This window comes from Peromyscus maniculatus, chromosome 12 (assembly GCF_049852395.1).
Source record: "Peromyscus maniculatus bairdii isolate BWxNUB_F1_BW_parent chromosome 12, HU_Pman_BW_mat_3.1, whole genome shotgun sequence".
NCBI classification, from domain to species: Eukaryota; Metazoa; Chordata; class Mammalia; order Rodentia; family Cricetidae; genus Peromyscus; species Peromyscus maniculatus.
Window position 1 is genome coordinate 23,474,546 of NC_134863.1, and position 27,854 is coordinate 23,502,399.

Consider the following 27,854-nt stretch of genomic DNA (forward strand, 5'->3'; position numbering starts at 1 on the left):
TTCCTTGTATGAATTTTTAATGAATTATGAGCCAATGAACATTACAGAATTAAGTCTTAATATTTCTTCTTTCCTATGAAAAACCAGACAATTGTAACAGCCTATCTCAAGTAGGACAGGAGACCATAGTGAATCCGAGGAGGAGTAATTAACTTCAGTTCCACCCATGCATGCTTCCTCAAAGAACGACACGAGAGCTCCCGCGGCAGCAACAAATTCAATTACACGTTTTCCTGGTCGCAGCTGCAGTGGAAACAGAACAGCGGCTCGCCTCTCAGCAGCCTTCCACCCACACCACCAGGACTCAGTGTTTTCTCTTGGACCCTCTGTATCCCTGTGAGGTAGTGAGGGGAGCAAGGACTTCCTACTTTGTAGATGAGAAAAGTCTAGGTGAAGTTCGGCACAACTGCTCTCAACCCTTGGCAGCATTCTGAAACCAGCAGGACACTGTTAAATCCTTATGGTCAGAACATATCCCAACAACACCAGCATCAGGGTTATGGGCCCCAAGCTTAAATATTTTTTTAAGCTACTCCAAAATCCAGCCAAGCTGGAGCAGCACTGATTTAGGTGATATGCTCAGTCTTCAGGTGCAAATGTTTCTTCTACATGCTTTCTAAGCACCAATGGAAACAGGACCTCCTTCAACATGGAGCAGTTTGCCCTAAAGATCTCGACAGCCACTACAGGGCTCTAGTAACAAACAGACCCAGCTATAAATGAAGGCTCTCCATTCTCCTGACGCTCATCCTTACTAGGAACACTTGATCTTTGACCTAAGAATGGCGGCATACACCTGTATTCCCAGTATTGGGAAGGCTGAGGCAGGGAGATCACTGTGAGTTCAAGGAGGCTTGAGCTACATATCGAGAATCAGTCTTAAAAAATCAAAAACAAAACACAGAAATAGCTTGGCGTTCAACAGTTAGGCAATTATCTGATTTTAGGTTCAATAAGGAACGAATAACCATGGGATTCTGTTTTCCAGTGAGCACCGTCAGAATGTTGTTACAAATTAACATTTATGACAAGACAGAAACAAAGTTATAAGCCAAACTCATGGGCAGCTCAACAACTGTCACAACCTGTAGATGCAGCAAGTACTTAAGGACCGCCACCACCTCTCCACTAGTCCTCTCCATCCTTAACCAGGTCTTTAACCAAACTTCACTACCACCAAACTGAGTTGTTCTAGACCAGAAAACAAAACAAAAACAAAACAAAACAAAAACCAAAAGCCACAACATTCCCTGGGCCACTATCTTCCCCAATACGTTTAACATTTAATTCCACTTTGTACAAAGTTTCTTCTCGATACAGATTATAAAAAAAGAATCTTTAACAAATTTCTCTTTTTCAAGCAACACAGCAAATACACAATAAATACCTGTAACCCTTTCAAGAGGCGACTACAGGCCTGTCTATGGCTGAAGCCTCCTGCTTCCTAGCAATATTGATAAGTTTAATTCTCAAGGACTCCAAGAACCCCAGCAAGCTGCTCGCTGTCCCTAATTTTATTAGATTTAAAACAAAATATACATACAGCAGTCATGTAAAAAGTACAAAGATTTTACTTGCCTTCATCAATTCTTATGTATCTGAGCCATATTAATTATACTTTCATACAGAAAGGTGTTTCTGTTGTAACAAAAGAAAAAAACAAACCCTCAGCTCATGTGTGTCGAATTATTATTCCAGAGTATCAGTGAGAAGGTTTAAGGGTCAAAAGAGGAAATAATGTCCAACTCTTTCCAATGACTTTCTAATTGTTGCCAACCTAGGTTTCCAGCATTCAGTCCCAGGGGGCAATACCTAGGTGATTAAGAACACTCTTAACCAGGGTTTGGGATGGCACTGTTTCAGATGGGTGAGTAAACATTTTGTTGACAGCCCCAGTGGAGACTTTGAGGCTCCAATTGTTGTATAATGTAAACAATATGAAATTAAAAATTATTCATAACATCTACAGCATTATAAAGTTAGGAAATAAAAGAACCGTTGACTATGTGTTCCCCTGGGGTTTATACTAACAGCGCTCATACTGAGTACTGTAAGAGCAGCTGGGACTGTTCGGTGTGGAGACCAGTTTTCCCAGAAGACCAAAAACTAAAGCCAGATGCCAAGAGACGCACATTCCTATTACGTCTGCAACAGCCCTTGCTGGCAATGCATAATTATAAGTAGATCTACTTCCCCAGTCTTTAGCCAACCGAGGAACCTTTGCCATAATCCTGTTACAGCCATGGACTATAAGCCCCAAACACAAATGAGCTAGTACAACGTGTCTCCTCTTTCTGTTTGTGTTACCCTACTGTCCCCAAATGTCACTCTAATTTTGTACCATGTAGTGATATTTAACAAACTGAATTAGAACAAAGCAATCCCTTTGTCCTTTTTTTTTCAACAGTTTTTACACACATTATATATACAACTTTTAAAATAGCTGCACAATTTTATTTCTCATTGCTAGAGAAGTGCAGTCCAGGCAGACCATGCTTCTCAATATATTAAAAATATTAAATAAAACCCAGCCAGTTTCATACTTTCTAAGTCAAGCTGGCTAGAAGTAAAGGGACTGGAGGAAGAACAGGCAGTTGTAAGATGGGATTGAACCTTCTTCATAAAAGCACATCCGATCCTGCGGTTCCCTTCTACGGCATCTCTGAACCTCACCTTTAAGCTGGAAGTAACTCACTGCTAACTTAGAGAAGAGTCTGTGGCAACATGCATGTGTCAACTACCCACTCAACCAACTGCAACCCTGAGGATTTTTCTGGCCCAGTGGAAAGAGGAAACACTAAGATCATCTCTGTTGTACAGCTGCTTCTCCGGTTCTGGACTTCATGTGTTTTCAGGATGTTTCTTGGGCATGCACACATGACACTATCACTTCATGGTTCTACTTTCCACAAGTAGATCTCTTCTCCACTGTCCTTCTTCCCAGAAAGCCACTGTCATCCATCCAAAGGTTTCCCAAGGTAAACCAAAGTCACTTCTGTGTTGCCATATACAGCAGACACTGCTGGGTATAAGCAGGCCTTCGGAAGTCCTCGGAAGGCAACTCCCAGGAACTCATACCCACGCTCAAAAGCTAAAGTCTTATCTTCCATGTCCAAGATGACCCGGATTCTCTCTCCTATCTGCAAACAGACATCACAAGGTTAGCAGGGTATCCACAGAAGCACGGCCAGAAGAAAGAGGATACAGATGACAAAGTGGAAAAAGCACAAAGGCTCTGTATCTTCTAACTTATCTCTGCAAATGACAGGGGACTTTCTGGTGGCAGGTAAGCACCAGAAGAAGGAACACACATCATTTTCAACACAAGTGCTTATTTAGATCATTTTTTAAAAAGATTCACATGGGATCTACACTAATTACTTTAAATTACTCTTTGCTCAAAGCCTTTTCTTAAGGAAGTTAACACTACTATATAACTTGGCACATTTTACCCAAAGGATCTATCTAAATAACCTCTTCATATTGCTACAACATATACTAAATAAAACATTAAATAGCCAGAAAAATAAATGATATTTTTGTTTGATTGTTTTGGTTTTTCAGGACAGGGTTTCTCTTTGTAATAGCCCTGGCCATCTTGGAATTTGCTCTGTAAACCAGGCTGGCCTCGAACTCAGAGATGTGCCTGCCTCTGCCTCCCGAGTGCTGGGATTAAAGGTGTGCATCATCACTGCCTGACAAGAAATGAAATTTTGATACATGCTACAAGCTTGAATGAAACATGACCAACATTAAGTAGAACAAGGCAGCCAGAGAAAGCTAAGTTTGTGACTCCATTAAGTATCTAGAATGATTCCAGAGACAGGTAGATCAGAGGTTAATGGGGCTGGGGAGCAGGGGTGTGGAGGCTGTTTAGGGACGAGAGCTTATGTTCAGGACCAAGAAAAACTTCTGGGGGCTACAGAAATGGCCCAGCAGTTCAGAGCACAGGCTGCTCTTGCAAAAATCCCAGATTTGGTTCCCAGCACCCACTCCGGTAGCTCACTACCCTCTGTTATGCCAGTTTCAGAGATCTAACACGCTCTTCTGAACTCTGCAGCACCGGTTACACACAGGATGAACTTCCATATATTCAGGCAAAACACTCATATGAAATACAGTTGTGAAAATCTAACCCCTCCCCAGACAGGGTTTCTCCGTGTAACAGCCCTGACTGTCCTGGAACTCAGAGATCCCCCGGCTTCTCCCTCTGGAGTGCTGGGACTAAAGGTGTGCACCTGCGCCACCATGCCTGGCTTTAAGAAGGAACAGCAACACTGACTGTTTAAAGTGCAAACTCAATACATTCAGCTCTTCACTCATTCTGAAAAGTAAAACAGTAAGACTGTGTCATCTTTATAGCTTGCATCCATGAAAGAATGCTGCACTTGTGTGCTGAAAGCGGAGAGGACTGGCCACAGAGCTCCCGACAGAATGCTTGCCTAGCACACAGGAACCCCTGGGTCGATCCCCAGCACTACATACCTGCCAGCACCTGGGAGGTGGAAGTCACCATTGGCTACACAGTGAGACCACAGCCAGCCTAGTTATATCAGCTCCTGTCTCCAAAGTGGGTAAAGGTGTATAAAGTCCTGAGATTCATAACCGAGACTCAATCCTCCCTGAGTATGGTAACTCTGCTGTTGTTACTGACTTTCCATCATTTTTCTCCTGTCATGAGGGACTGTCACCATCTGCTATGACCCACTCTTTGCTCAATTCAACCACTGGCATGCCCTGTGCTGCAGTCCTCTAGATCTTCTTCACAAGCCTGCCAACCAAGTACCAACGGCCACTCCTGTTCTGTCGAGCGACACCGTCTGCTGTCCTGGGCGTCCTCCCGTCACCCTCAGGAATTAACCCTGTTTTGCAGCAGATGAAGAAGACACAACTCATCCTGCTGAAATTCACAAGTCTGCTTCACCTTGAAACATGCCACAGGTGTGTTCACAGTCAAGGGACTGAAAAGCGCACGCCTCGCTAGTGCTGGTGTCAGTGGGTAAAACGTGGGTGCAGGCCAGGTGGTACTGGCATGCACCTTTGATCCCAGCACTTGGGAGGCCGAGGCAGGTGGATCTCTGAGTTCAAAGCCAACCTGGTCTACAGGGTGAGTTCTAGCACAGCCAGAACAAAACTGTGCTGTGGGATGTTCTGTATGTTAAATGTGTTGCTCTGATTGGTTAATAAATAAAAGACTGATTGGCCAGTAGACGGGCAGGAAGTATAGGCAGGACAAGGAGAGAGGAGAATTCTGGGAAGTGGAAGGCTGAGGCAGGGAGATGCTGACAGCTGCCGCCGTGATGAGAAGCAACATGTGAAGATACTGGTAAGCCATGAGCCACGTGGCAACTTACAGATTTATAGAAATGGGTTGATTTAAGATAAAAGAACAGTTAGCAAGAAGCCTGCCATGGCCATACAGTTTATAAGCAATATTAAGTCTCTGTGTGTTTACTTGGTTGGGTCTGAGTGGCTGTGGGACTGGCGGGTGAGAGAGATTTGTCCTGACTGTGGGCAAGGCAGGACCAGAAAAACTCCAGCTACAACACTGTCTCTAAAAACAAACAAAAATGTGGATGGCAGAACAACCAGACACCATGGAAAGGAGCAAAAGACGGGAGCATCCAGATCTGAACATGAGTTCCACCACGTGAGCTCCACATGCGGTCCATGTGAGACCACAGAGACAACATGGGCACAAAAAGCTCTCAGTGAAGTGGACTGAGAAAGCAGAGAGGCCGAGAAGACCAGAGCCAAAAACTGCTGCTACATATCACAGGGGCATGAAGTTTGCAGACCTGAGTTCTGGCAAATTAACTGTCTGCCATTTCGAGAAAACCTATGCACACCAAAGAATAAAGCAGTTTCTACAAAAAGACAACATTCTAGGGTTGATAGTCCATCTTACCCACACGTGCAAGTTTCAATTAAAAAAAAAATCACTAGGATAAAATAGGAAAAGTATGATGCTCGAAGTGATGGGAAATCAAAAGAAACTGACTTGCTGGGCGGTGGAGGCGCATGCCTTTAATCCCAGCACTCAAGAGGCAGAGCCAGGTGGATCTCTGTGAGTTTGAGGCCAGCCTGGTCTACAAAGTGAGTTCCAGGACAGCCAGGGCTATACAGAAAAATCCTGTCTTGAAAAATCAAACAAACAAACAAACAAAATTGACTCTTACCTAGACATAGATTTTCTAATTCGACAAAGAATTCAAAGTATTTACAGTTATTATGTGTGTATACATATATGTATATGTAACTGTGAAATGCAATTAAATAATATATATGCACTAAAATATTACAGCCATTCTAAATATGTCCAAAGAATGAACGAAACAGGAAATCCCAATACAGAAATGGATACAGAAAAAGCAACCAAATGAAATCTAAATCTAAAGCATACAATAACCAGAACTCATTAGCCTGGTTCAACAAGTTGAGATGGTAGAATAAATTGGCAGTGGACACGAAGCTAGAGCAAGAGAAATTATGCAATCAAAGAAGACAGGGTGCCAAGCATGGTGACGTACACCTTTAATTCCAGCAACACGGAGGCAGAGGCTGGTGGCTATCTGTGAGTTCCAGGCCAGCTAGGGATATATAGTGAGATCCTGTCTCAAAAACAATAAAAAAAGAGAAACAAAGGTTGTGGATGAAGAATAAAAGGATCATAAATTAAGGGACAAAAAGACACTACTAAGCAGTCAAACAACTATAATGTGTGTAAACAGACTAAACTCTTAAAAGACAGACTGTAAAAATGCTTTTAAATAAAGACGACTCGCCGGGCGTTGGTGGCGCACGCCTTTAATCCCAGCACTCGGGAGGCAGAGGCAGGCGGATCTCTGTGAGTTCGAGGCCAGCCTGGGCTACCAAGTGAGTTCCAGGAAAGGCGCAAAGCTACATAGAGAAACCCTGTCTCGAAAAACAAAAAAAAAAAAAAAAAAAAAAAAAAAGACGACTCAACCACATACTATTTAGGGATCCCTCTTTAATAACAAGATGAATCAAAAGCAAAAGGCAGGACGATGCTTTGTAATAGTGCTCCACACAAACCTGGAGTGGCTATGTTAACATCAGATAATGCAGACTCAAACACAGGAATATTGGTAGAGTCAAAGGTCACTTGTAATGATAAACAGGGAAATTTAATAATTAGAGCCCTTAAGTGTCCGAAGCAAAAACTGATAGACCCAAAAGAAAAATAGACAAGCTAGAGAGCACAGCTGGAGACTTCAGTAGTCTTCTCAGTAAAAGAACAAAAAGAAGAACCAGTAACAATATAGACGACTTAAATCCTATCCGTCCATTTGACCTATGATTTCCAGAAGAGTCCATCTAAGAACTGGCTAAACTAGTAAAAGCCAGGCAGTGGTGGTGCACACCTTTAATCTCAGAAGTGCACGGGAGGCAGAGGCAGGTGGATCTCTGAGTTCAGGGCCAGCCTGGTCTACAGAGCAAGTTCCAGGACAGTTAGAGCTATGTAGAAAAACTGTCTCAAAAACCAAAAAAAACAACAACAAAACAGACAAGGAAATGATGTTATGAAGGTAAATCCTTCCAGCTTTTGCATTTCAAGAAATGGATATATATTTTACCTTTTACATTAGTGTGCCATAGCTGATAGTTTTATTATCATATTTTTTATGTGTATAGTTCTTTTACCTGAACGTGTGTACGTCTGGGCATCATTTGCATGGCAGTGCCTGTGGAGGCCAGAAGAGGGCATCAGATCCTTGGGAACTGGAGTTCTATAGAGTTGTGAGCAGCCATGGATGCTGGGAATTGGACCTGGGTCCTCTGGAAGAGCAGCTAGTGCTCTTAATCGCTGAAGCATCTTGCCAGCCTCTGAAAGCATTACTGAAGCTAGAGATTTCAAACTACATGTGGCTCCAAAATATGAAATCTACAATCCATCAAGACTTCTGCTTTGGAAATTTTTTAAAATGCTATTTTTTAAAATTGTGTGGTTATGTGTGTGCACAAATGTTTGCAGTTCTGACAGAGATCAGATAAGGGAATTGAAGCCCTTGGAGCTGGAGTTACCAGCAGTTGTGAGCTGCCCAAGGTAGGTGATGGAAACTGAACTCTGGAAAAACAGCAGATACTCTTAAATACTAAGACAACTCTCCAGTACAATTTTTGGAATCTTGTAGTTGTTTTATCCTCGGTGGAATCTATAATAATATGGCTTTAAGACACAAGCATTTTAATTTTAATTCTAGAATCAATGAATGCAATACATTAAGATGGAAGGATATGGGTGGAGAGGTGGCTCAATAGTTAAGAACACTGCCTACTCTTCCAGAGGACCCAGCTTCAATTCCTAGCACCCACATGGTGGCTTACAATGTCTGTAACTAAATTCTAGGGGATCTGACATCCTCTTCTGGCTTCTGGGGCACCAGGTACACACATGTACACAGACACAGATGTAGACAAAACACTCACACCCATAAAATAATGTTTAAAAACAAATTTAAGATATGAAAAATAAAAAAGTGGAGCAGTTTGCCTGAACTTGTCTGTCTCTACAGAAAAAACCAGTAACTCTAAGGGCTTTCAATCCATGTATCAGTTAGAAGCAGAGGGTAAATATGCATGCATATGCACATGCATTTGTTGTGATGAGGTAACAAGAAAAAACAACTGGATGTTTCACGACACAGGGAAGATGACGATCTTGAACATGAACCAACACACTGTAGCCCCTGAGTCAAACTGGTCCTGTAGCTCATAAATGAGGTCTTCTGAAGCACAGCTATGCTTCCTTATTCACATTATGTATGTGAGGTGATGCTTTACCAATAGAGCTGAAGGTGTTCCTGAGACAACATGGACAGCAAAGCCTAAAATGTTTACTCTTTGGCCCTGTACAGAAAAAGTTTGGCAACCTCTGACCCAGGACAAAGATGGATTGCTCAAATATGTATTAGGAAACACTGACATATAACCTTCTACCATCTATTTTAAAAATTACTAAAACAAAGACGGAATCCTCTAGTGGCTATATAAAAATGTCTGTTTTGAACAAATTACGGTGTGATTTGAAGTGGCCCACACGGAGAAGCATCATTCCTCACCTGATACTTTGGTGCATTGTTGCACTGTGGAAAACTGCCATTGACTTCCCCATTATGTAGTAGATTATTGTCCACCAGATTCCAGCCCCAGCTCTGGTCGTCACTCCCCAGCAATGCCACGTAGCCTTGGCACTGCATAGGGGCCCGCTTCGTAGCGATTCCTATCACTGCTACAGTGCCCAAAGGGCCCTCCCACCACACTTCCCAGGCGTGGCGGCCCTCACTGAACCCAATCTTGGTCCTTGCACCATCGGTGCTCTGGGCGATGGGGTTCCGATGTAATGTAAAGCCATTCTTCTTGATATAGACGTTCCTGGAGCAGTCATTTGTGCTGAAGGCATGTTGGAAAGCACGTACCTAAAAACGTGAAAAAACAAACCGAAAGAATACACTTGATTTCTTTCTTAAATATTAAAATTAAAATGTAGCAAGCTAAATGCAGTGGCTCACACCTGTGATCTCAGCTCTCTGGGATGCTAAAGCAGGACTGAAAGTTCAAGGCCAGCCTGGACTACTTAGCAAAACCCCATCTCCCTCCCCTCCCCCCAAAACCAAAAAAACCAAAAAATTTGAGGCTTTGTGTTTACAAATAATAAGATTATAAACTTTTAAATAACACACTATTTCCAAATAATGAATAAAGCTTCTGGATGGGAAACCAACATTAAATATTGTATCTCATTAAAAACAACTCCCAGCTAGAGTTAGGCTGGTAACACACGCCTACAGTCCTAGCTACTCTAGATCCCTTGACCAGTTTAAGATGAATACAGGAAACAGAGAAACCCTATCTAAAGAAAGGGAGGGAGCAATCCAACTGTCTTACTGACCAAACTCCAAACTGTAGTATAATTTCCACAAGTAAATTTGAAACATCAAAACACACACACAACTATCCTTGTACTTTTTTTAGAGATAGTACTGAAATGTTTATGCATAAAATAATGATGCATGGTAATTGCTCTGAAACAGCCAGAGGCAGAGTAAACATGAAACTAGACGTCATGAGTCACTGGTAAAGCTTGGTGTAGATGGCATATGGAAATTCAGCAAACCACGTTCTTTACTTTTATTTACACTTGATTAAGTGATGCAGTTTCCATGTTATCAATGCTGTGATCAAAAAGAATTACAGCCTAGTTTGACTCTTGCTGTGATCACTGCTAGGAAAGAGGAGGCAAAAGGATCCAAAGTTCAAGGTTATCCACAGCTACATATTAAATATGAGGCCAACCTAGTCTGCATCAGGGCCAACTCATTGGCAGAGTGCTGGCCCAACATATATAAGGGGAAGTGTGTGTGTGTGTGTGTGTGTGTGTGTGTGTGTGTGTGTGCGCGCGCGCGCGCACTACATGTATTACATAAAATATCTTAGTCATAGCAGCTCTTAAGCTTATGGAAGATTTTAGTGGCCACAAACAACTTTAGATCCTCAGTTTACCTGCTAGGTATTACACACTGACACATCACCACTCTCATACACATCTCCTAGATAGTACACAAATTCAACTGGAAGGACTTAGCAAAGTCAGCCACCAATGGGATAGGTTAGTTGGCCTTTTATAAGTTTTTTAATGCTCCTAACATGAAAAGAGTATAAAAATAGCTCCTTTGTACAAATAATGACAAATTCTCAGGTTTTAAAAAGATAAAACTTTCTGGGCATGTTGGCGCATACTTTTAATCCCAGCACTCAGGAGGCAGAGGCAGGCGGATCTCTGTGTTGGAGACCAGCCTGGTTTACAGAGTTCCAGAACAGCCAGGGCTGTTACACAGAGAAACCCTGTCATGGAAAAAACAAACAAACTTGGAGCTAGGTGTGGTGGTGCACCCCTTTAATCCCTGCACTTGGGTGTTAGAGACAGACAGATCTCAGTTCTAGGCCAGCCAGGTCTACAGAGCAAGTTCCAGGACAACCATGGCTTCAGAGAGAAATCTTGTCTGAAAAAACCAACATACATACGCACACACGCAATGTTTTTGTTTCTATTTTACTTTAAAAATCCCTTCTTCGTGGCTGGAGAGATGGCTCAGCAGGCAAGAACACTTGCTGCTCCTGCAGAAGATCTAAGACCAACTCCTAGCACCCACATGCTCTAGTTCCAGAGAACCTAACACACCCTTCTGGTCTCTGTGGGCACTGAACGCATGTGGTGCATAGACACACATGCAGGCAAAACACCCAGACACATAAAATAAAAACACATACATCTTTTTTTCTTGGTCTTTCTGTGAAAACAAACAGATCTGAGACAAAGAATGAGGTGACAGACCTAAAGGACAACAGCCAGTTCGTGTAGGAGACCCAGAAAAGAGCCAGGGCCCCAGGCCCCAGGCCCCAGGCTCCTCTGCCTGTAGATGTAACCAACCGTCTTATTAAATAAGAAACACAGAAACAATGTAAAAGAGAAAGCCGAGAAGTCAGAGCTCAGAGCTAAAATCTCACCCTTCTTCCTGCTGTCCCAGCTTCGCGAAAAGAGACCTACTTCCTGTCGGTTCGTTTTTTTATAGTATGTTGTTCTGCCTTCTCATTGGTTGTAAACCCAAACACATGACTGCCTCGTCACTGTCTGAATGTACAGCCCCCTAGGTCTTAAAGGCATATGTCTCCAATGCTGACTGTATCCCTGAACACACAGAGATCTTATGGGATTAAAGGCGTGTGCCACCACCGCCACACTCTTGCTATGGCTCTAATAGCTCTGACCCCCAGACAACTTTATTTATTAACATACAATCAAAATAATATTTCAGTACAATTAGATTACCACCACATCTGCCAACACCGCCATTCTCCTGTTTCACTGCTGCCCTGCACACTCACAGTAACTGTTTACCTATCCTGGCTCCATAGGGAAAATGGACAAATGAATTTTTTCCACCTGTTTCTGTATCACTTTAGTTGTGGTGTGCTGTGGTGTGGTGTGTGTATGTGGTGTATGTGACTGCACACACATGAGATCAGTGCCTGTGGAGGCCAGATGAGCGAATCAGATTCTATGAAACCAGCATTCAAGGAGTTAGTTGCTAGCCGTCTGACAAGGAGGCAGTATGTGTGTGCCCTTAAGCGGAGCTTTTTCTCTAACCCTTCGATACATGCTTTTATCCACCTAAAGAATCAGAACTTAAGAGTAAACAAGGGAGAAAAATATGCACAAGCAAATTTTCTAAATCAAAAGAAGAATAACACGGAAAGAATTAAGTCCCCATGATAATGTTAAATTACTATTTCCTCACAGCTTATTCCACAATTCTTACAAACTCTAGTTGCTTTTTCTCTAAGTTTTCCCTCTGTCACAGTGATATTGACAGCCTCTTCCTCAGCCTATCACAGCTTCCCATTTTGCTGACCTGATTCTACTGCATTCATTTTTAATGACTCCCTTCCTCTGCCCCATAGAAGCCTACAAACTCAGTCCTTAACCTTCAATTCTTTCCAGAGCTCTTTCTCAAACAGTGTCTTCTCTGACCCTCACGCCAGCTAATAACTTCGGAGAGCCCCCCACATAGCAGCACATCAACTATAAATTCTTTCTGGCTTCAGTGCCTTCCAGAGCAGGCTGATGCACTGCCTACCCCACCTGCCTCGCCCGGCTCCTAGTGCCCTCCATGCTGTCCTCTAACATCACCTCCATGAAGGTATTCTTAGCCAGGGCCACCAATCCCATCATCCCCCTCTCCCGAATTCCCATTCACTATCGTCTGTACCACACAACACTTAATTATAAGGATCTTGCTTTCTAACATACCTCTGAGCACATGATTCTACTAAATAGTATTTTGCAGAAACAAAAAACAAAAACTAATGTCACCTATATTGGTCAGTGCTCTACATTGTAGAGCATGCAAGAAATGAGAAAGATAGAAGAGCACATTGAGTAACACCATGAGAATGAAATCAGAAACCTAGGACAGTAACAATTACAGGGCAAGAGGTGCAGATGGAATCAATCTGCAGACCCGGATAGCTTAAAAAGACAGCAACTTCTTATCATGAGAACGTATACAGATACTGATTAAATAAACTATAAATTAAACTACAATATTTCACATTTGAGGCAAAACTGCAATGTTGTATTAAATTACTGTCAGTTTCTTTTTAGAGATGACAGTAGTATCATGATTATGTGTCTTTTTTTTAAGAATACTGAAAAATTCGTATGAAATGGAAAAATACCCAATTAATAAAGTTTAAGGCCGGATGTGCCTTTAAACCCAGCACTAGGGAGGCAGAGGCAGGCTGATCTCTGAGTTTGAGGCAAGCATGGTCTACAGAGTGAGTTCCAGGATAGCCTGGGCTACACATAGAAACAAATCCTATCTTGAAAAACAAAAATAAAACAAAATCAAAGTCAAGTTTCTGTCTCAGTTTCTGACCAACCTAGATTTTCTATTTCAACAGCATTAGTAGAGACCTAGCTTTGGGCTTTTGAGCACAGTTTCCCCTCAGCTCACCAGCGCACCCTCACTCTTCAGAGTGCTCTCCATTTCTCAACAAACTGTCTCTAATTCTGTTTCTAAAATAAAAACAAAGATAAAGACCTCGCTTAGGATATAAGTCTGAAATTTAGAGAAGTACAGCTGGACAAAGTATTTGGGATAACCAGTGCTACTTGGAGACATGTAAAACATGAGCTATAAAAAAGAACGTGTCTGGAAATGGGGTGCAGCTCAGTGGCAGGTGAGTGCTGACCATGCATCCCATGAGGTCCCGGGTTTGAGGCACAGCATGGAAGGAGAGATGAAAGGTAGGGAAGGGAGGGAGGAAGAAAAGGAGGAACCAACTACAGGCTTTTGGTGCCACGCTATCCTCACCCCGTCCTTCTGTTGCCCAGGTCCCTGTCAGCGGTCACCTGTGTGGAGCTGCTCTCCGTGACAGCTTTCCCAGCGTGTCCTCCTCTCCTCTCCGTGCCCTCTGCATCTCACACCTGGTCCTCCTAAAGCACAGCTTTCACTTCATCATCCTCCTGTCAGTCTTGTGTGGTTTTTCCAATTGCAGAATAAAGGCCAAACAATATCTCAAACCCCGTGTCTCAAAAGGCCTTCCAGGATATATCCAGTTCCAGGTACCTTTACAATCGTATTTCCCTATCTTTAGCCTAGAGCTTTCCTCTGATCCTGGGCCACCAAGAGCTGCCTATCTGAAATCTGCTGACTATCTCACAGACAATGAACTTGCTGTCACTCCTCTCCACTCTAGCTCAGTGATAGATTATGTAAGCCCAATACCTAGGAGTCATTCTTTGCTCCTCCTCCTTCCTCGTTTCTATTTCAAAACTACTGCCAAATTCTGTAGATTCTTTTTAAGAAATTGTTTGATCCCGCAAATTTCAGAGAATACACAGATAATCCCAATATCTTAATATTCTCTGAGTGAAAAAAATCAATTTTAATGTCTGATGACCTAAAATCCTAGTGCCATACCTAAGGCAATAGGAGGAACAGTCATCAAATTCTGTGGCTTCTATTTCCTGTCCATTCTTTCCATCTCCTTCACTACCTTCTTTCTGATAGAACTAAAGGATGTCTCAAGTCCTCTTCCAACCTGTTCTCCTCCATCCTGAAGTCAAAAATAACCTCTTTAAAATACAAACCAGTCAAATCACCACCCCCATGTCCATTTTCCCTGCTTACAACTGGAAGCGGCTTCACTATAGTGTGCCCCAGTCCTTTTCATCTTAGTCAAAGCAGCATCACCTGCCCTACGAGCAAGCACGGACATTCTTTTTGCTTCTCGTACCAGTCAGATTCCCTGTAGGCTCTCTGTGCTTCTCTCGGCCTTCTATCCTCACCCTTTAGGTCTCACTGAGTTCATGCACCATGTCTTTTAAGAAAGCCTTCCTGACCTTCCGTACCTAATTAAATCCTCTGTTACTGACACTCAGAACACCATGTAACCCTCATTCACGGTACTTACCAGATGAAGTTTTACAACTGCAATGATCAGATTAACACCTATTCCCCCAGGCTGGAGATGTAGCTAGCATGTCTTCAATCCCCAGTACTGAAAGAGAAACACAGGCAGGCACGCAACATGCATATGCACATGCCTTCCATAGACTAGAATCACCATAAGGCGAAGTGTTGGTAAGACTGCATTGTTGCTTTTCCTTTATGTTCTTCATAAACTTTTCAAATCCACCTCATCCTAAAGTTCAGCTTAGTATCATCTGAAAGTCAAACCTTTTCTAGTTCTCCACTCAACTCTTAAGTTTTCCCTTTCAGTGAACTTCTAGTATTCCCACACTAAACTAAGGAGCAAGGTGTGCCGTGTGTTAGTTACTTCTATACATTTCCCTCCTTGACCACTCTAAGGACTTCTAGACTCTGAGTCTTCCCTCCTAAATTAACCTTCCATCTTCAAAAGATTCACCTAAAACCAGGATAAGTACAAGTCCACCTTGTAGCTGAAGTACAGACAGCAGAAAGAAAGTATTAGAAACTTAAGAAAACTAAAATCTCTCTGGGAAGATACAAAACTAATATCAATTTAGGTTGCTTCCAAGAGTGAGAAATGGGTAACAGGGGGACAGCAGGCAAAGGACGAGCATTACTTCTACTGATGCTCAGCTCACATGGAGACACTGTTTACTGCACGCTATGTGAATCTCTGTGTATGTGTGTGGTGTATGAGTGTGTGTGTAGTGTACTTACCCATGTGTATCAGCCAGATGTGAACATTGGATGGCTTCCTCTTTCACTCACCACCTTATTTTTTGAGATAGAGTCTCTCACTAACCCTGAAGCTTGCAATTTTGGCTAATCTAGCCTGTCAGGGGCAACCCAAGATCCACTTGTCTCTGGCCTCCAGTGCTGGGTTGCAGATGCGTGCCAGCCTGGCTTTTACAGCCAACTCGGGAATCTGAACTCAGTTGGTACTCATGCTTACCCAGCAAGCCATTTACCTACTAAGTCGTTTTCCCAGTCCTTTTATCTAAATCTTGACTCAAGTAAATGTAACTATCACAAGTAAATACAAAAAAGTATTAATTTATTTTGTTTTGTTTTTTGAAACAAGGTTTCACTTTGTAGTTCAGGCTAGCCTGGAACTCGCCAAGCTGGCTTCACAATCATTTTGATTCTCCTGCCTCAGCCTCCCAGTGCACCATTATATCAGGTTTAGAAACCTTAAGCTAGACAAAAATAATATATCTTAAGGGAAATATTTTAGATTTTTTTTTTTGAGGAAGGGTCTTACTATGTAGCTTTGGCTAGCTTTGAACTCACAGAGGCCCAATTTTTTAATTTTAAAGTTAAAAACACTGAATATAAAAGCAAAGGATATAGTGCAGTAGGAAGTCTTCTGCACTCTCCTATAAATTACTGTGCAATTAGTATCCACTGGCCATCTACGCTACACAAATACAATCCCGGCAAATGATGTTTTTACTTAACAAGAAAAACAAGGACCTAATACTCTCTAGCTAGTGGCACATGGCTTTAATCCCAGCACTTGGGAGGTAGAGGCTGGCTGATCTCTGAGTTCAAGGCCAGCTTGGTCTACAAAACAAGTTCCAGGACAGCTGGGACTACACAGAGAAACCCTGTCTTGAAAAACCAAACCAAACCAAACCTCCCTGATCTTCCAGAGTTCCAAAGTTCAGTTCCCAGTGTATGTGTGTGTGTGTGTGTGTGTGTGTGTGTGTGTGTTTGGGGGAGCTCATATCTGCCTGTAACTCCAGTTCCAGGGGATAACACTTTCTTCTGGACTCTGTGGGTACCAGTATTCATATGTTCATGAGTGCATAAGTGTGCATGCACTAGCGTGCACAAATACAAAAAATATTTTGCCAAGAGTGGTCACACTTTCGTCTCAGGAATTGGAGGACAGAGTCAGGTGGGTTTCTGTTAAGTTCCAGGCCAGCCTGGGCTGCTAGTGAGACTCTGTCTCAGGAAAAAAAGAAAGACTATTTGATAATTGACATATTCAACAGCAGTGTTCCTTCTCTTATCACATCAAAACTTGTTTTAATATAGAAGAATAAACCAGTAGCAGTGAGTGGCCCATACTATAACCACAGCACTCTCAAAGAGACAGAAAGATGCCAAGTTGGAGACCACCCTGAACTACACAGTGAGGTCTTGTCTCCAAAAAGGGAAACATAATATATGTGTACATAATATTTATAATACATGTATATTAAAAGAAATAGTGTATCTATTTCACATGAAAAATTACTTTGATGATTACTAGCAATATAGCATTAAAAAGGGATATGTTTACCATATTCCAGATTAAATTTTATCATTTCTCATATATGTTCCTTGTTTTGAGACAGAGTTTCTTATTTTGTGTAGCTCTGACTGTCCTAGAACTCGATCTGTAGACCAGGCTAGCCTCAAACTCACAGAGATGCACCTGCCTCTGCCTCTGCCTCTGTAGTGCTGGGATTAAAGGTATGCAGCACTACACCCAAATTCATATATGCTCTTGATGACTGCTATTCTAAAGAGCTATTATTATCTGTCTAATGAACCTTAACCCAAGGCCCTTTGTCTGGGCTGGAGAATCCTTGGTCCTGCCACAACCTGTTACTTAGCATTTTAATTTTGTTATGAAAACACAAGAATCAAGAAAAAAAATACCAAAGCAAAACAGGAACCAACATATTAGGTGATAAATACGACAGAAGAGACATCAACTGGGTAGAACTATTAAAAAGATATTAAGGAAGTAATCAATAATAGTAGCACAAGGCAGCTTTATGAGTTATATGGCACCAATGGGAAGATGTTCTATTAAAGTCTCTTTCTTGCAAATTAGTTAGCAGGATGCGTAACCCCAAACTTACAAGGAAGCGTTAAATATTGTAGCCGTATGAGAACGTGGGCGAAAATAATGAAAACGTGCTTATTAATCAGAGCTTGGAAAAGATGAGGTGAAGGCAAAGATCCCAGAACTAAACCCATTTTAAACCAACCAGGATGAACTGATGTCATAAGTCTACTTGGAGGCCAGGGAAAACATAAAACCAAGGGTATTGGCTGGTGGTAAGAGCAAAGACTGTCCAAAGTAGAACGAGTGATGAAAATCAGTGACGGGAAACCACCTAATAATTTCAAAAGTGAGGTGGGTTACGAGGCAGAACTTCAATCCAAAGAAAAGATCTTTGCGGAGAGGAGGTGTGAGAGAGGTACTGACTGGCTGAAGCCGTGGAAAGGCGGGATGATGAGGTGAAAACATGACTCAAGCTTAGAAGGTAAACCCCGAGAGCGGCGGGCAGGATGGGAGCCGGGCTTCGACGTGGCCCGGGATCCCCTCACCTTGGCCTTGTAGCTGGGCAGGTTGCAGAGGATGTCCGTGCGCAGAGCCTCTTCTGCCAGGCTGCGGGCGCACAGGCTCCGCCACACCTCGCTGTTCTCGTCGCCGTGAAGGCAGCGGTACCAATGCTTGCACACCAGGGCGCAGCTCCGCAGCTCGGACAGCTCCAGGTAAGAGAACACCAACTCCAGCACCCGGCTGGGCAGTCGGCCGCCGGCCCCGGAGGACCCCGCGCCCGCGCCCGCGCCACCGCAGCCAGCGCCGCCCGAGGCTGCCCCAGCCCCCGGGCCCGGCGCCGCCATCGCCTCACCAGCCGGCCCGGGGGCCGCTGCTGCCGCCGCCGCTTCGCCCCGTCTCGGCACCGGAGGCCAAGCCTCGCCTAAGAGATCCGAGCAGGCTCGCTCACCACCCCTTTCAGCTCCAGCCACCAGCGCCTCCACCGCTCCCGCCCCTGCCCGGGGGCGTCCGCCGCGTGCCCCGCCTCACTGAGGGCAGACGCGCGGGCCACCCGGGTCCCCGCCCCTCGTAGCCGCTCAGCGCGGGCGCCGGAACCACCCGCCTCGCCCGGCCTCCTCGCGACGCACCCCGGGATCCGCCATGCGGGTTGAGGGCAAGAAGCGAGGGCGCACGCCCAGCTCGCTCGCCGCGCCGCTCAGTCCGGAAGTGACTGCGCCGCGAAGGCGCCTCGCTCCCTAAGCTTGATGGGATTGGAGGCTGCGGGTGAGGTCATCACTAGGCGCCGACCGGGGACGGGGAGCCCAGGTATGAGGCTGTTGCTAGTGGGTACGGTCTACTCTCTAGTGTTTTTCTTTTTCTCTTTTTCAACTAATGGCCTTCAGTCGGCTGTCCTTGGCCTCTCTTCCTACGGAGTTTCCTGTTTCATTTGCTTCCTGCTCAATCGACAGCTTGCGTATGACACTTCCCCTTTTTTGCTCCATAATTAGTTCCTGCACCTTTACTTCGATTGGACCCATTTTCTTTACCTTTGGGCAGTTGAGGACCTCTTGTCTTGGTCAGGTTAGATACACTTTCTTTGTTTCTTTATTTATTTCTAGTTTTTCGACACAAGATTTCTCAGTGTAGCCTTGGCTGTCCTGAACTAGCTCTGTAGCCTCGAACTCACAGAGCTCCGCCTGCCTCTGCCTCCCGAGTGCTTAGGACTAAAGGCGTGCGACACCATCGCCCGACTCAAGTTTTATTTTTTTACTCTGGGCAGTTGACATAGTCTTTTCCTGGACAGGACCGTAGGGACTCATCAGAACATCTGTACCAGTACTCCACTTACTTAAAAGTAAGGTGACAAAATTTGAACAACTCTGGTAAATATGCAACCAAAAACAAGATAACCTCAAAGTGTCATTTGAATACTAAGTGTCACAATCTTTTTGGACAAAATGTAGTGCGCTCAGATCCATCTCTTAGTAAAAAGAGTAAGGAAATGTGGTGTGTGTGTGTGTGTGTGTGTGTGTGTGTGTGTTTAATTTCTTAATCCCAATAAAATAAAGGCATAATGATAGTTTCCAGGGAGGAAAAGAAATCCTGCATTATTTAGTCATACTACGTTTCCAAAATTTAAAGTGCATTTAAAAAAAGAATAATAGAGGGATGGAGTGGTGGCTGAGTGGTTAAGAGCACTTGCTGCCCTTGCAGAGACCTGGGTTCATTCCCAGCACCCATGTGGAGCCTCAAGGCCATCTGTACCTTCAGTGTGAGGTGAGCCAAGCCCTCTTTTGGTTTCATGCATTCCTGGGGTGTACATGCCATACACATAAAGTAAAATAAAAGAAGAACTGCAGTGTGAGCATGCATTATGTGAGGTATTTTAACCTGGTATTTATATACTTCTCAAGACAGCTCTACTAAGTGATTATTATAATAATAGGGCTCACAGACTCAGTAGTCAATCCCAGTGTCATGCAATCTTATGTAGTAAGAAATCGACCTGAGATCCACCTATGTGTATTCACTTCCTGTTTTTTAGTCAAAAACAATGGGCAGTAACTACTTCCCTACTCTGCTATAATTACATGCTTATTACTTAACAATCCCTTCCTCAGAATGTCTTTCACTAAATTAAGTAACCCAAATTCTTGTCTGTTTTGTCAATGCTGATGCCACAGTCTTTTAGTTGTTTTGGTTGTTACCAGTTTCTCCACGTCAGGACTAACTTTAGAAAACCCAAATCTATGAGAAAGTGTTGACCCACACATTATAGTAATGACCATCTCTCTCCGTGGTAACTGAATGTTGAACCAAATTGTGTCTGAATGACAACTACATTTCCTTTAAATCTGGTAGGTCTCAAAAGGAGGTAAAGAACTATACAGAATGATTAGATTGAGAGGCATGGACAGGGCACCCTGGTACAAAGAGACTATAGTTCTAGCTACTTGGGAACCTCAGGTGAGAGATCACATGAGCCAGGAATTTGGGACCAAACTGGATAAGACAGAGTCAGTCAGTTTCTGCTTCTCCCTCTCTCCGAGGCTTGTGCACTCGAATAGCAGAAATTCATAAATAAAGGTATGACTGAAGAAAAACACTGATAATAGAGATCATTCATTTATCACATACTTTGAAAGCCTTTATCTTGTCTTCCTTAAGACAAATCGTTGAAGGATCTAATGATATCATTCTGTTCTCCTTCCCTCCCCCTAACCCCAGAATGAGTTTCTCTGTGTAGCCCTGGCTGTCCTGGAACTCACTCTAGACCAGGCTGGCCTCTAACTCACAGAGATCCACCTGCCTCTGTCTGCCAAGTGCTGGGATTAAAGGTGTGCGCCACCACCGCCCGGCTGTTGTCCCTTTACCCATTATTCAGATCACTTTTAGTGGCATATTATCACTCAACTAACATTAGGGTAATATCAAAGTAGAAAAGGTTGTCTTTATCACTCTCTTGTTTTCTAGTTACAAGTCTTTCACCTACTTTTCATGAACCACACCTTGTCCCCTTTCCCCCTGTCATTATGTAGTCCACCTGCTTGGAACGGCTCCTTGTGGCATTGCACCCTTTAATAGAATGCTCTTAACATACCCTCCTTTGTTCTTCTGCACTCATTAGGAGTTAGAGGAAATGATCTATTATCTAATTAAAGTAATCCATAACTGGATATGAGGAAATTCTGTGCTTTACCCTTTAAGCAACTACACAGGAAAAGACAAACGTATAACTTGATAAACGAGTGAGAGTATATTGACATTAACCTAGTTCTACTAGGTTGTCCAGTCCAAGTGTGCAAACTCAAGAACAGTGGCTTGCAGACAACTCACTTCTAGATTGTTTTGACGTAGCTCTTAAGTACGTTTTCCCCCTAGTCATTCTGCCCTAACATTCTGAGTGGTTGACCTTTTTTTTCCCTCGAGGGTCTCAATATGTAACCCAGAGTGGCCCAGAACTCAAAACCTTCCTGCCTCAGCCTCCAAGTGCAGGATTACAGGTATGTGCCACCATTCCTAGCTGGTTTAACACTTTTAATAATGGTCTTTGGGTATGTTTTGTAGACCAAGTAAATAAATGATTTTGAAGGCCCTAGTTGTATCACAAATGAATATTATACATGATAATTGTTGACTGGCTACAGTAAAAAGCCTCACTGAATATTTATTTATTCTAACAAAAAATTTTGGCTTTATTTATTTGATATGAATGAGTAAATAAGCATAAGTATGCAAGTATTTGTGTGTACCGTGTGCATTTCTGGTGCCCTCAGAGATCCAAAGAAAGCACTGGATCCCTGGAATTAGAGTTACTGATTGAGAGCCAGGGTGCTGGTAAACGAAGCCAGTCATCTGGAAAAGCAACAAATCCAGCTCTAACCACTGAGCCACCTCTGTGGCCCCAAATGAATATACACATTTTTGAGGCTTTCCTAACCTTTTTTAAACAGTCCCATTAATAGCCCTTTATTATTTTTCTGATTATGTAAGTGATCAGTGAATAGCCATGTGATTTAGTCTGGAAATTTAGTATCATTGTGCGCCCCCACCCCCACCCCCTCAGTTCTTGGATCTTGTGGGATTAAATAAAAGATTTACTACTAGATCCATTATGGAAAAAAATGATCAGAACTGTATTGCTTATAATAGTCCTTTTAACTATAAAATCTGTTCATTGACTAACTTCTCATGCTTTGGAGTAGAAATTAGCCAAAAGTACCTTTAAAATTGCATCAAACTCTTCCCCCACCCCTCCCCCCAAAAAAACCAAAACCCAAAAAGAATAAGATGAGGAAACTTGCAAAAGCTTGCACCTGCTAGTATTTATTTATAATATATATTATTTATATTTATTTATTATAATTAAATATATTTATTTATAACGTGTGTGTGTGTGTGTGTGTGTGTGTGTGTGTATTTCTAGCAGAAATACTAGACACAGCTTATGTTTAAATCTGTAGATTTGGTCTTTAAATGTCTTTTGAGAGGAGAGGGCTGTTGTGGGAATTCGATCCATTCAGCCAATGGTGTTGGGATTACTAGCCCTATGGGGCATGGTCTTCTTGGAGTATGTGACCAAATAAGAATGGAGGAGAGGGGTCTCACGCTCTCTCCTGGGTGGTCGGAGCAGGAGCAAGCAGCGGAGAAGTGTGGCTTGCAGCTGGTTCCCATCACCCTTGGACAGGAGAGCAGGACGACAGCTGGATTAGCAGTGGCATCTGCTTTGTTCTGTGTCGTGAGTGTATCTTACTGATTTCATTTCCCTAATAAAGTTTACCTGGCCCACTGCATCAGTGTCCCACCTCAGAGGGCAAGGGGATAATTGTGTTTTTAGGCTATCTTTAAAAACTGTTGAAATGTCGTTTATTTGTCTCAGAGCATCAAGCTGTTGTATAAAAATCTGACACAGGTTTTCTCCCTCTTCACAGAGTTTCGCAGGCCATCATGGCAGTCAAGTGGACTGGTGGACATTCTTCTTCTATCCTCTGTCTGAACGCAAGTAAAGATGGGCTGGTGGCTTCAGGAGCAGAGGGTGGAGATCTTGTGGCTTGGGGTGAAGATGGGACTCCATTAGGCCACGTGCGGTTGGAAGGGGCCAATGACGTCACCAGCGTCTTGTTTTCTCACTCCTGCCCCACCACGCTCTATGCCTCCCACGGAGAAATCATCAGTGTACTAGATGTCAGGTCTCTTAAAGGGTTGGTGGACCATTTTCATGTGAATGAGGAAGAAATCAATTGTCTTTCACTAAATGAACCTGAAAGCCTGTTGGCTTCTGCTGATGACTCTGGGGCGATCAAAATCCTGGACTTGGAAAAGAAGAAAGTTACCAGATCCCTGAAGAGACATTCTAACATCTGCTCCGCTGTGGCTTTCCGACCTCAGAGGCCTCAGAGTCTGGTGTCGTGCGGCCTGGATATGCAGGTGATGCTTTTGCAAAGAACACTTGAGTAATTTCTGAGCAGGATTTGCTAACAAAATCAAGTATGTATTTAGTTGGTTTCCTTGGCAGTTCTGGGACTTGAACTCAGGACTGGTACATGATCAATATGTACTCCACCACTGAGCTGTATCCCCAGCCCCTAGAATCGAATTATTGAGCAAGTATTTTCTTTTCTCTACTAACATTTCTTACCCCATTATGAACCATAGCCTTACGTCTTCCATGCTAGCCTGACAGAACCTACTGTATTTTATTCATAAGTCCTTTGTCTTCCTTTGTCCATTTAAAGACATCCTGACCTTAGGATTCAAGTACCTGATTCTAAAAATTGCCTTAAACAAACAAGGGGTAGCTTTATGTCAACTTAACAAAACAAACAAAAGGGAGCTGAATGTAGAGTTGATCCACACTCTAGAAACCCTTTTTGTTGCTGTTGTTGTTGTTTTTCGAGACAGGGTTTCTCTGAGTAACAGCCCTGGCTGTCCTGGAACTCACTCTGTAGACCAGGCTGGCCTTGAACTCACAGAGATCCACCTGCCTCTGCCCGAGTGCTGGGATTAAAGGCGTTTGCTACCACACCCAGCTTCTAGACACTCTGAGTGGCTTAAGTGTGTACGTGTGGTGGTGGGAGGGGGAGTAAGAAGGTCTCTTCTTACTTTAACATTTGAGATATGTTGATTGAAATGCGTGTGAGTGACCAGAAGCAGAGCCCTCTCTGCAGTGCTGGGCTTTGAAAGCAACATCACAAATTAGCCGGAGTTCAGAGGAGACCACTAGGAAAGAGATGGAGGTATAGGGAAAGCTGGTGGGGGTTCATTTTTTCTTCTCACGGGAGCAGATCTTGGATGAATGTGAGAGTTTTTAGATAGCTTGCACTTTCCATAGCAACTGTCCTTCCTCCTGCACGAGAAAAATCTCATCACCAGGGTTGAGTGCTCAGGACTTGAAGTGCTCTGCACATATTAGTCTTCATTGTACTCATGCCTCCTAATTACTGTCCCTTCTAAATGTAATTTCATTTTCTGTGTATGGATGGTTTGCTGCATGATGTCTGTACTTCTCATGTGCCTGGTATCTGTGCAGGCCAGAGTTGGGCACTGGATGCCCTGGAGCTACAGTTACAGACAGTTGTGAGCTACCACATGGATGCTGAGACTTAAACCAGAGTCCTCTTGAAGAGCAAACACTTGGCTTAACTGCTAAGCCCTATCTCTAGCTCCCTGTTGTTCCTTTCATAAAATTATTATTGTAAATGAACCATCTAGCTAGAAACAGACTTCAGTCGCTGCCTCCAAAGTCCGTGCTTTTTCTCTGTTATAAGAGGTATTTAAAGTATCCTTTGTGTTTGACATGGTGGTTCCCCCTTTAATCTCAGCTCCTGTGAAGCAGAAGCAGGCAGATCTCTGTGAATCGGGGCCAGACAGAGCTATGTAATAGAGAGATCCTGTCTCAAGAACAACTAGATACAACAACAACAACAACAACAAATTAGTATTGCTGGGCAGTGGTGGCATACATCTTTAATCCCAGCACCCTTGGGAGGCAGAGGCAGGCTAGAGTCTGAGTTCAAGGCCAGTCTGGTCTACAGAGAAAGTTCCAGGACAGCCTAGCCTACACAGAGAAACCCTGTCTCAAAAGACCAAAGCAGGGAAAAATCAGTATCATCCATAAGGTTGTAGGGCATGGCATTGGAATCAGTTGTTGCCTTGTGTGCTGGGACACTCCCCAAACAATAAAGAACTCCCCCTCAAAAATATCTGTAGTACCTCTGTAGAAATTCTATACAGAATTATTCAATACAGAATTATTCCAGGAGTTTTTGCTTTTCAAGACAAGGTTTCTCTGTGTTGTCCTGGCTGTCATGGAACTGGCTTTGTAGACCAGGCTGGCCTTGAACTCAGAAATCCACTTGCCTCTGCCTCCAAGCGCTGGGATTAAAGGCATGCACCACACCAGGGTCCTTCTGTATTTATAGGGCAGTTTCCCTCTAGCCTACAACTAGGTTTTTTGGCCATATCCTTCCTAAATCTGCATTCTTTACCCTCAGGTTGGATCTTCCTCTGATTTTCAAGAGTATCTGTGTAGCCAGATGGCTGTTGGTTATAAATGATCAGATACAGTAGTCATTCTTTCATCCTTTGGCTGTACCAGTTTTCATCACTGGCTCATTAGCCAATAGGTGTGGCATTTAGATATGCAGAAGTGGCCTGTGCTCTTTAGGTTAGATTGGAAATGGACAGACTGAAGAGAGGCTCAGTGGTAAGAGTTCACTCTGCTCTTGAAGAGGACCTGAGTTAGCTTCCCAGCATCCATATCAAGTGGCTCACAACTGCCTGTAACTCCAGCTGCAGGGGACCCGATGCCCTTTTCTGGGTTCCCAAGGCATTGGCATTCACACATACATACACATGCACATTCACACATACTCACACATGCATACACACAAATAAAAGTGAAATAAATGTTTCTGGGCTGGACATGGTTGCACATGCCATCTCAGCATTTGGAGGCAGAGGCAGACAAATATCCATGAGTTCAAGCCCAGCCTGATCTATGTAGTGAGATCTTGTCTCAAAAAAAAATTTTTTTTTTAAATGGACATCAAGAATTTGGCAGTTTGCCTGCAAGTCTATGTGAGACATTTTAGGGTCATGTTGCTGCTAGAGAACTTACGTTCTAAAATATTCTATGAAAGGGGGGCCAGATAACTGCTATTTTAATTCACCTGGTAAAGTTTCACTATATAGCAGAGGGGGTCCCCACCTCTACCTTCCAAATGCTAGGTTTGCTGGCTTTACAGTAATGCTTATCCCCAAAAAGAGTCTTCACTAAAGTAAAAGAGCCTGGGCTAGGCGTGGGGATGCATGTCTATGACCCTAGCACTGGGCGAACAGGCGGAAGGGGCACCATTAGTTCAAAGCCCGCTCGTTCTACATAGTGACACCTGGTTTGAAACAAACCAAGGATTTGTTTGGAAATCAAATATGAAATATACAGAAAAGGGGTTTTGTTGTTATTTTGTTTGTTTTTTGAGACAAGGTCTCACTGGATAGCATTGGCTGGTCTGGAACTGGCTGTGTAGACTAAGCTGGCCTTGAACCCATAGAAACCCGCCTGCCTCTGCCTCCTGAATGCCCCCGTGCTGGCTGGCTTGTTCATTTTTGTTTTAATTGTTCTTCTTTTTTTTAATTTGGGGAGCGATGCTGGGGTTGAATCCAGGGTTTTGCAGGTGGCAAGTAAGTCTTCTGCCACTAAGCTCTGTCCTCAGCTCAACAATTGTACTTTTTGAGGTCTGGCTTTGTGAGTCCTACCTCTGCCTCTGCGTTCTAGTCTGGTCTAGTGTCAAGTAGCATTACCCTGGCAGGTTGTAGTAGCTTCTGACCATTGAAAGTGGTAGAGGAACCATGTCATATTTTATTAGAAGCTCAGTAAGCACTGTAGTTGAGAAATGTGACTAGAACACTGTGTGACTGTGTAACTTCACCTTGTTTAAAGGTGATGCTGTGGAGTCTTCAAAAAGCCCGTCCCGTCTGGATTACGAACTTACAAGAGGATGAAACAGAGGAGATGGAAGGTCCCCAGTCCCCCGGCCGGCTCCTAAACCCCGCACTAGCCCACTCTGTCTCTGTAGCAACATGTGGCAATGTTTTCAGCTGTGGTGCAGAGGATGGTAAGGTGCGCATCTTCAGGGTGATGGGAGTCAAATGTGATCGAGAATTGGGATTTAAGGGTCACACTTTGGGGGTATCCCAGGTGTGCTTTGTGCCCGAGTCCTATCTGCTGCTTACTGGAGGGAATGATGGGAAGATAAGGTTATGGGATGTGAGCAGTGAAATAGAGAAGAAACAGAAGAGTCCTGCAAAGCACGCCCACAGGAAAAAAGCAAAAAGAGCAGCGTGCCCCAAGCAGGGTGAGAACTCCAGTGCCACAGCCGCGGATGAGGAGGGGCCTGCGAGGATTGTGCCAAAGCTCGACATTGAACATGGAGAAAAAGTGAACTGGCTCTTGAGTACAAAGATAAAAGGGCACCAAAGCCTCTTAGTGGCTGACCAGACGAGCTGTGTGTCTGTGTACCCCTTAAACGAACTTTAGGCCCAATAAAAAGCACTGTAGGAACGCTGATAAA

General features: G+C 43.5%; 2 protein-coding genes and 1 non-coding gene across 9 annotated transcripts; 1 reads left to right on the plus strand and 2 right to left on the minus strand.

The window, feature by feature from the left end:
• Window positions 1–18,884, minus strand: Fbxo45 (F-box protein 45). The gene is made up of 3 exons (XM_006974574.4): window positions 18,348–18,884; window positions 9,084–9,440; window positions 1–3,140 (listed from the first exon to the last, which is right to left on the minus strand). The coding sequence occupies exons 1-3, from the start codon at window positions 18,645–18,647 to the stop codon at window positions 2,955–2,957; spliced, it is 843 nt and encodes a 280-aa protein (XP_006974636.2). The 5' UTR covers window positions 18,648–18,884; the 3' UTR covers window positions 1–2,954.
• LOC121821821 (small nucleolar RNA SNORA79) lies at window positions 14,393–14,534 on the minus strand. The gene has a single exon (XR_006062709.2). It is a non-coding gene; the product is annotated as a small nucleolar RNA SNORA79 (small nucleolar RNA).
• On the plus strand, window positions 18,492–27,854 carry Wdr53 (WD repeat domain 53). Of its 7 annotated transcripts, XM_076548712.1 has the most exons (4): window positions 19,699–20,058; window positions 23,214–23,709; window positions 27,224–27,403; window positions 27,482–27,854. In XM_076548712.1, the coding sequence occupies exons 1-4, from the start codon at window positions 20,021–20,023 to the stop codon at window positions 27,818–27,820; spliced, it is 1,053 nt and encodes a 350-aa protein (XP_076404827.1). In that variant the 5' UTR covers window positions 19,699–20,020; the 3' UTR covers window positions 27,821–27,854. The 7 variants fall into 7 exon arrangements, with proteins under 7 accessions (XP_042115109.2, XP_006974567.2, XP_015848833.3 ...); XM_042259175.2 differs by lacking the exon at window positions 19,699–20,058 and adding an exon at window positions 18,492–18,515 and having other exon boundaries at window positions 27,224–27,854; XM_006974505.4 differs by lacking the exon at window positions 19,699–20,058 and adding an exon at window positions 18,976–19,107 and having other exon boundaries at window positions 27,224–27,854.